This window comes from Pygoscelis adeliae, unplaced genomic scaffold (genome assembly GCF_000699105.1).
Source record: "Pygoscelis adeliae isolate BGI_AS28 unplaced genomic scaffold, ASM69910v1 Scaffold103, whole genome shotgun sequence".
NCBI lineage: Eukaryota > Metazoa > Chordata > Aves > Sphenisciformes > Spheniscidae > Pygoscelis > Pygoscelis adeliae.
This window is the reverse complement of record NW_008824723.1, coordinates 1,783,616-1,793,121: the sequence shown is the minus strand read 5'-3', so window position 1 is coordinate 1,793,121 and position 9,506 is coordinate 1,783,616. Positions and strand designations below refer to the sequence as shown.

At 43.5% G+C, this 9,506-nt stretch overlaps 1 protein-coding gene across 1 annotated transcript in view; it reads right to left on the bottom strand.

Annotated features, from left to right (window-relative positions):
- Positions 1-7,890: 7,890 nt before the first annotated feature.
- SQLE (squalene epoxidase) overlaps positions 7,891-9,506 on the bottom strand; it is a 16,575-nt gene continuing 14,959 nt past the window's right edge. Inside the window, exon 11 of the mRNA XM_009323348.1 lies at positions 7,891-8,435. Coding sequence (XP_009321623.1) covers positions 8,243-8,435 — 193 coding nt within the window. The 3' untranslated portion in view covers positions 7,891-8,242. The remainder of the gene's footprint in view (positions 8,436-9,506) is intronic.

Genomic DNA, 9,506 nt, shown 5'->3' with positions numbered 1-9,506 from the left:
ACAAAACCAGAAAAATTAATATTTAGAATAATTATGGAGGCATAATTCTAGCAGACACCTATTAGTTATACCCATGATATTTTCTCATCCTTCCACATGATCAAAATAAGTAGAAATCCACAGAAAACAAAGCTTCCAGCTTTCACAATCTGTATTTTTAAAAATGTAACAACAAATAAGACATTAATGAAAATCCAGTTATACACAAATGAAGCAACATCAAATAATGTCCTCCATCTTCAAATGCTCCATCTATAAATCTTTGCAATGTGACAATTAAGTATCAGGCAAGAAGAAAAAAACCCTAAGTTCTCGTTTCCCAAGAAACCCCACCGGAGCAGGGACTCAGGACTGAGCTGCTGCTCTGCGCGGAGGGTGACGGTCACTCCACGCCACTGCAAACCCCGTCCCCGGGACGCCCCACAGCAGCGGCAGGAGCCCTCCTGCAGGGGGGGGCACGTCCCACTGCTGCCCGGAAACCAGAGCTGCCATGGCTGTAGCTCACCCTACAGCCAGTTCCACCACAAGCTATTTGGTTCCCACTAGCATTGGTGGGAATTAAGAGCGAGTTATGAGCAATATGTTTAAAATACAATTCTCAGTTCATGTTCCGGCGTGAAACAAAAGACCCATTAAGTTTGACAGTGGCAGACAGCGTTGTCTCCCAGCACCACTATCCATTGCTTAATTGGTTAACCAGGCCCAGGAAAGCTCATTAGCTGGCTTCAGATAAGCTCAAGTACAAGACTCACACCTAGATCTGCCCGGGGATGCTTGCGTTTATTTAGCCTGCACGTTAATGCGGCATTTGAAACACCTTCCTGGGGAGAGGAGGCATCTGTTACTTGCATCTCCACGAGACAAGAATCTCCATCGGGACTCTTCCAGCGTTAAAAAAGAAACACGCCCTGGCGCAGAACTCCCTCCCGGCCATGCACCCCAGCACCGCAACGGCTGTACGAGGATAAAAGATTTTGAAGCCTCAAGCATCTTACTGGCTGAATCACACAGGGCTTTTAAAGCTGATGTTATACACTAGGGTAACGCAGATACAATCTCATTTCTGCGTGCTCATGTCTTTTAAACCTTTGGATGCTGTGTTCTTCTCTATTTTGCATTTGGCGAATGCAAATTTACTTGTGAATGGCGAATTTACTTGTCCAAATATAACTGAATAAAATCAAGATAATCCTTTCTATAGGTATGCTGGTCCTCAAAAGCAGGTTATAAGGATATTTTTAAGGTGTGCAGCTCCCCAGAGTATTGTTCCAGGGCATCGAAAGAGTCTTCTTAACAGCATCGGGCAGTGATGACTGTAGGCAGAAGTCTGAGAGGAGAAATGCCTTCCCGTTACAGGCTTTAATTTATCTGATTATAAAGATGGTATGTGACAAATATAGTAGCTGACAGGTACTGTGTAGGTACTATATGGAGTAGAACGATGCCGGGTGATGCTGATGTGATCAGACACAAGAAAACAAGAGACCTCCGATTTAAATGCCCCAAGCTGGGCTTGCAAATAACATCTATATGCACTATCTGTTTTCAGATGTTGTTTGCAGGAGAAAATAGCTCTGGGCAAGATAAAAATGCAGACACCAAATACATTATTGAGCGACAGAATGGCTCTGTGTATGCTTTATAGCAATTAGCAAGTGTGCTCTGTGTACAAAGGAAACCACAGTAAGTCAACATCCAGTTTCCACTGCCGTGTAATTACCTGTGGTTACCCAGTTACCACATGGCCAAACCTGCGCCATGGTGGTGCCGCGGTGCAGCTCACGTTTGACAGAGACAAAGCAACTGGAGTTCAAAACTCAGGTACTGGATCTGATTCATGCCTGGTGATGGTAGGAGAAATTGAGACCTTGGAGAAGAATGCGATATAGGCAGCAGTCATTAGTCAGAAAAGCTTTCTGGCCTGGGGCAAGGTACCAGGGACCACAAGTGACCCCCAGCATCCCAAGGCAGCCTGTGGCAGAAGCTTCTCCTGCCTCCTGTTGATTCTCAGTTGAAAGAGAAAACTTGCCTAGAAAAAGTGGTATAAGGCTCAAGGTTAATAGAATCGCTTCCAACCACTGGAGGTGGTAGTAAGGACTCGAGGGAGGCAGGGACGCATGCACAGAGCTAAGATGGTTTCCTGCCCATGATGGTATCTCATCTCAAATGCTTGAGGAGTTTATGTGCCTGCAACAAGACGCGTATCAAAATGTCATAGTTGTCAACAAAATGCACTTCAATCCACCGTTTCGATCCACATTTCAAAAAGCAAAGCAAAAATTAGCCAAGGTCAAAGCACATCCACCACCTTCTCAAAATAGCAACCAATTTCTTGTTACCAGTGTCCTCTTCTGCACGAGTTTCCTCCAGCAGACAGAAGGACAAAGCACTCGATAAAATGACCACTGTCCTGGCACAGAAAACGCAGAGGCAGCAAATATATCCAGTCATAAGGAAGGTGGTAAAGCTTTGTAACCTAAAACCTTAATAGCAGGTTTTTATTTCTGCTGAAGTATAGGTGAGGGATATGTTTATGTCATACTTCCCACACAAAGTACATGAACCAGTTGTTGCTGGACTCAGCACTGTGCCCAGGAAGCCCCACATGAACATTTGGGTCCAGGATCTTGGTATTCACTCCACAGCTTCATAAAACATGTCAGAACCCATCCTGTGATGTAGGAACCACCCGGCACAGCATGGCTCACACCCAAAACGGGGCAGCCTGACCCACCCAGTGCTGGCAACGATCCCTACTCCACGCTAATCCCCTCCCACTCCAAATCACACCCAGGAGGTGCCTGGGAGAGCAGAAGCTGGCCTGTGCCGAGACCATTACGGACAGAGCGCCACCGGTGAAGGGGACAGCCAGCCGTGGCCCTGCTGTGTCTCCCAGTATAGATGAAGCCTTCACGCCAACAAGCCACAGCTGGGACTATGGACTCCCACCCCTCTGGTGCAAGCTTCCCCTTCTTGTCCTGCCCTTAAAGAATCCAGTCTCGTAGCCTGGAAGAACCCATAAAGTCAAACCCACACCAACAGTACTGCCATAAGTATACAGACAGCAGTTGGAAGAAGTTGTTCTTTGTATCAAAGAACAAATTCTATAGTTGTATATAGAATTCTGTATACTTTTAATAGACAACGAAAATTTTCGGGACCATGTATGTATCAGCCCCTGTATTAGGACTACCAAAAACCACACCTGGGAAGACAGCGTTAGATGCCATTGCCTGAAGAATGTGAATCTGCATCTGAAGGAAACCAGCTGCATCACAGAAATCTGAAAAAGCAGTAGCTGCCTAAGAGTGACCCACAGGTAAAGAAGGTGTTGAGCTGAAGAAAACCCAGGCGTTCCCATGGAAAAATAAATTAGCCACTGCAATAGCATAGGTGGAACCATTTAAAATCGTGTATGAGAATGCAGCGCACCCCACTGAGTCGTCTGGGTGCTCCTCCAGCATTGCTGACTATGTTTGTGCCTGTTGCCTTAGCACCGACAAGTATTTCAGTATTTGGCCTATGGTTCTGCTGTTTGTGTTTGGCTGGCCCGGTAACCCGTGCTTGAAGACCAGCTCTGAAACCTGGCTGTGACACCAGAAGCCCCGTCCTCCACGGCTCTTCACTCTCTCTTTGCCTTCGGAAACTGATACCAGCAAAGGCCCAAAGCTTCACCCCGCAGTTTCTCTCGACTCTGCCCGAAGCATTACTAGCTCCTGCTCTGCCATACATCAGTTGGTGCAAAGGTTCATTTCATGCAGAATTGTGTTTTTTTGCGTCAGCCCTTCACCAGCAATTTCCAACATCCCGTTTACCTTTTTGACTGCCGCTGCAAACTGAGTGGAAGCTTGGAGGGGACCAGTCATGGTGATTCCAGGACACTCACAGCTGGGTTCCACCATCAGGATTATTTTTCCTATTTATGTTATTTTGCTTATATTAACAGTGGATTTCAGTTACTATTTAAAATAGCCCGCCAGCTTTTATTTTCAGTACCTTGAATAACTTTATCTCAGCAAACTCTGTCATGCTGCTGTTGGCTATGCGCAGTACAGGAGCTTGCGCGGCTCTTTGGAGCTCCACAGGGAACAATTTAGGAACTGCTGACACTATTTTCCATGTAGTAATGTCACACTGAGTGAGCCAGAATTTCAGGATGCATAATTTATCAACTGCTCATATTTATTCTGGATTGAATGGATTTTGCTTTTGTCCAGAATACACAAGCTGGTTCCAAAGCACAATAGGTGCATGCACCGTGAGCCAACCATAAATTACTGCCCTACTGACACAAAACAACCAGCGTGCATCAACCGTATTACAGTAAATACCCACACGTAGGTTTTAGGAGATGCGAGCGGCCTTTGAAGTAGCACAGGTCACAGCTTCCACATGGGAAACCAGTCCAGGCAACACACCCAATGCACCTTTCCTAACTAACCTTTCTGCAGTGCAGCGACCGAGTCCTGTATTGCACCATGCTTCTGCCTGTGAACGCGGAGCAAGGACCAGAAAACTGAGTGCTGGAAGGCAGAGATCAGGCATATGACACGAGCACGACAGATAAAAACAACACAGAAATTGGCATTACCAGGGAGGGAGCAATCAGTTTTAATCATCCCCTTTTTTCAGATTTCTACAGATGTTTGGAAACCCTAGGAACAGCACCGGTGTTGCACAGACTTTGGAACAGCTTGATTACAACCAAACTCAAGTGTTGTTCTTCAAAACCAAATCATTGTTCAACTGAAACAGAGCTCGGGCAATACAGGTGAGGAATAGCATGTGTTCCTTGTTATTGGTGGTTGTTTTTTCCCCTGAGTGCATGGCAGATATCGATGTGATAGTTTTAAGTGTAAAGTCCTCCAAGTGCTATTCAGACATCATTGACAAATCATTTACATCTAGAGAAAACGACCCGCTCCTCTTTTCTTCAGTTGCAGAACAGACCGTTTAAGCCCCTATTCATACACTTCCCCAGAGAGGTGCTGTAATTATGCTTGAGATTCCTAACATCACATTATACTACCGCTGTCTCAGAAGCACAATCAAGTCATAAATTACAAAATCCATCAGCTGACCCAGGACTAATGAAGTGCCTTCTCTTTGTTCCAGGTGATTAAAGTGAAGGTGGGAGGAAAACTACCACCACTCTGCCTTCTACTTGCTTGCACTGGAGCTAGAGGAGGCATTAAGCACGTGCACAGACCAAGCAAGTATCACTCCTCACATGAAATCCAACACCGCATGCCTGCACTAGCAGGCATTTTAAAGCTGCAATAAAACCCCCTCTCGTTGCCCCATATATTTTCCAGTAAAGGGCTTGTTCAGAACAAAACAAACCCCAAAAACCAGAAGACCAGGAACACTTAACCTACACGATACAAATTTCTCAGGCAAGCTCCAAGAAACGTGACATTCGCATTGCATGAACCAACTCCCCACCTATGAACAAGCCTCCAGACCACTTCCTAGCAGAGAAGGCAGCTACAGTTTCCTCTTTCCTCCCCACCACTCGCAAGTTTTCATACTCCTGCACCATGTCATGAGCTAGAGTTTCATCACAACATATAGCTGCTTTTCTTGTTCCTTCTGCTCTCTCCGTTAGCGGTAGCTGTCACTGGTCCTGGAATATAGGGACACCCACATATGCACGACGCATGTCTCGTGCCCACACCACTTACCAAAGCACACTGCTGAGGGTACAGGATGGTATTAAGTTTTGCAGTGCACAAATCGTATACATTTGATGCAACTCGTGGGTTGTCTGTGCGTGCATTGTGTCCCTCTCAGATTCTGAATCATGCCTGTGACACATCTTCCCTGGCATATCGCTTCCCTTTGCTGCATACGGATGTAGAAAATGAAAACCAGGACTCTTACAGTCTGCTGCGTATTTTGGCTAGCATCAGATGTTGTTAGATTCCATTTCACCTATAGACATTGCCCACTCACTGCCAACTTTACTCTTCTTACTCTTATTTGGCTCAAGAACTTCTTTCATGACCTCCCCCCTGCCCCCCAACCTCCTTCTGTGCCCCTGAGAAAAACACCGCAGCCAGGGACTACAGAACAGAGCTTGAAGTTCTGCCCTGCGACTTTTCTTCACCACGGCACAGCACTGCTGTGTGCCACTGACCAGCTGGAGCCCAGCCAGTGCTGTCAAACACTACCGAAGACTAACTCATCCAGAATTTCAGTTAGAAGCCCTCACCCTGTGCTGTCCTGTATCCAAACGATCCCGGTTTGTTCGATACTTCGAAGTGAGTCCTTCATCTTGTCCTGAGGACAAGGCATGTAACCATTTCGGGAGTCATATTTGAAGGTTGCTCTTCCTTACACATACATGCAAGATTTTTCTCTCCCCCACGGTAATTTCCAACAAGTGATCGTTACCCCGATCATCAAGACACTTAACCAGGCACTGGGTTCAAGAAAAGAAAAGAAAAAAAGAGCTTAAACATATATGTAAATCTAAGCACACTGGTACTTTCTGATAAATTGGGACCTAACAAAACTCATTAACCAAAGATACACAACAACAACAAAAAAAAAATCTACAGATATCATGACTTTTTATTTACGTTAGCTGAGGATGCGTATTTGGCTCAGGACTGTTTATCCTTGACTTTAAAGAGACTGACTGCAAATAATATAAAAAAAATAGAAAATGCCAAATTAATCAATATTTTCAAAATTGTCACAAATTTTGAAAACACTTGTATAAATTCTGCAAAGTTTGTATACCCTTAAAGGGGCATCATTTAGTTACCATTTATAATAATATTTGAAAATATTAGTACTTTACGCTAAAGTTTAAACACAGACATATTCATGATGTGTGTAATTTCAAGAGGGTATCAAAAGTGATATGGTTAGAAAAATATACATACTTTTGCTTCTGGAAAAGAACAGGTCATTTGAAATATCCGTCAAATAAAATACTAAAAAATCCTCTCCATAGTTGTTTTTTTTTCCCCACAGTCCAACATAAAATGTATGTTTATGTACAGCTTATGCACTCTGTCATATTCAGAAGATATCGTCAAAGTTTTGCCAGTACAGAAAAACGTAATCTGCCACTGCTCTCTGACCTGTTGGCTGCACTGATGTGATTGTTTAGGCAAGCCAAAATACGAGAGCCACACAGCGATACACAAAGCAACCGTAAGAAAGGTAAGGAAAAGTGAAAATGCGCAAGAACAAAGGAAAGCATATCGACAAAGAGAACACCGAAAGGAATAGTGACCAACAGTAAAAGACATGAACTCTTTAGTAGCATGCAGTAATTTCTACAGGAAAAAACCCACACTCCAAGTATTAAAAGGACACTTTTGTGGTACTTGTCATGAATTCTAAAAGGTGATATTAAAGATTACTTTACTGTCTACTGGAAATAGCCTGGACTGAATTTGTTTCAGTGGATACGGTTTGTTGCTGTGCTTCAGTTCATGGCAGTGTTAAACTTCAATTGCACACACGCCAAGAAAACCAAAACAAACCCCCTAAGTTTTCAAAAGGAAGTGAGATAGGAAGAAAGTTTCAGAAACATGTGCTTTCAGTACCTGAGTGCAATGCAGTAGCCAACATAATTATGGTTTGATTATTACTTGTTAAAATTAATTCTGGTGTAAAGAATGATTTCAGAAGAGCAACGTGGCACTTGCAACAGTGACCAACGTTAAAGATATGGCGACACTTCAAAACCTGAAATCCTTTACAGTGTCCTTTTAAGCAGTAGACTAGTATCTTGGCTGCAACTGAAAAAGAAGAGGCAAATCCTAATGAGATGACCCAAATCAAGAATGTTCTTACAATGTTTCACAGTAATGAAGAAACAGTCTATGGAACTACTGAACAGAAAAAAGCATGAAGGATAATAGCAGCATATGGTTTACAGTTTTCACTTTTCAGTTTATTAATATTAGTGGTGCACTCGGCAATGGATAAAGCAAGGAATGAAATTCTGACAAAACTGGCAATTATCTACCACATGTCAACACTTAATTATGGTCCTTGTAAACAGCTAACTCCTTTTTGAATTTTAATTGCAAAGAAAAGAATATTTACATATAATATATATGTATATAACCACAAACCCAAAATTAAGTCAAATCCTTATCAAGGAAATCACATTTTGGAGATAAGGAAACATAATACAGTATTAAATAGTACATGTCCAAAGATTTTGAAGGCATCGTGATTTTCATGTTTTCTTCCTCCAGTCATTTGCCCCTGGATTTTAATAGACTAAATACTTCATTTCAGAGTAAATAAGTGGAAATATTATAGAGCAACTCCGGTAAAGAATAGCTCCACTACTGAAAAATGCTCGAGGCGTGGTGATCCATGACTCTGACTTAAAGCAAAAATAAACAGCGTATAATGCCACAGCAAAGAAGTGGCCAATCAGTACCGTTGGTTTAGGAGATAACCTGCATTAAAAATAAACAGATAAAACATGTAAATAAACAGAATCAGAAAGCACTGACAAATTTTCATTTTACAAATAGACATCTCCACTCAAGATTACACACAGTCTTCCAATTTAGGCAGCTCTGGTCCCGTGGTCTCAAGTAAAAATATGAACTTGGTCTTGGAGCTGCTACACACCCTGTACTCCTTTCTACAGTATAGCCAACACACACTGCTGCTTTCTCTGCATTTCCAGTAGTGCGTGTCTGCCTTTATCGACCCCCAGGGGATTATTCTCAACAGGCTTTATTAGTTTTAGCTCTCATTCCAAAAAAGGAAGAAACATAAATGCACACATTCTCACACGTTCAAAGTAGTATGATTTATTGTGCATTCACTAGTTTCTGAGGGGTCATTCAAAACGCCTTGATAGTTACCCATTTCCTTACGCTCTTCTATGGAAGACCAAGAATTTGAACTTGTCAAGCATGAAACATCTCCAGCAGCTCCTCTGCTAGTCTGGACCCCTCTACCTCATTCAAACTCCCATGCCACCTACATTAAACTCTCTCCAGCTTTTAGTGACATTTTTTTACAATGAAAAAAAAAGAGTTGGCATTTAAAGACATAGCTTCTAATAAAGCTCCAACCTTTAGTATAATCCTAAAAATATAGGCTCATGTGGATCGTTGCAGATGACACCAAGTTGGGTGGGAGTGTTGATCTGCTTGAAGGTCGGAAGGTTCTACAGAGGGATCTGGATAGGCTGGATTGATGGGCCAAGGCCAAATGTGTGAGGTCCAACAAGACTAAGTGTTGGGTCCTGCACTTGGGTCACAACAACCCCATGCAGCGCTACAGGCTTGGGGAAGAGTGGCTGGAAAGCTGCCCAGCAGAAAAGGACCTGGGGGTGCTGGTTGACAGCCAGCTCAATATGAGCCAGCAGTGTGCCCAGGTGGCCAGGAAGGCCAATGGCCTCCTGGCCTGTGTCAGAACTAGTGTGGCCAGCAGGAGTAGGAAAGTGATCATGCCCCTGTACTCGGCACTGGTGAGGCCGCACCTCGAATACTGTGTTCAGTTTTGGGCCCCTC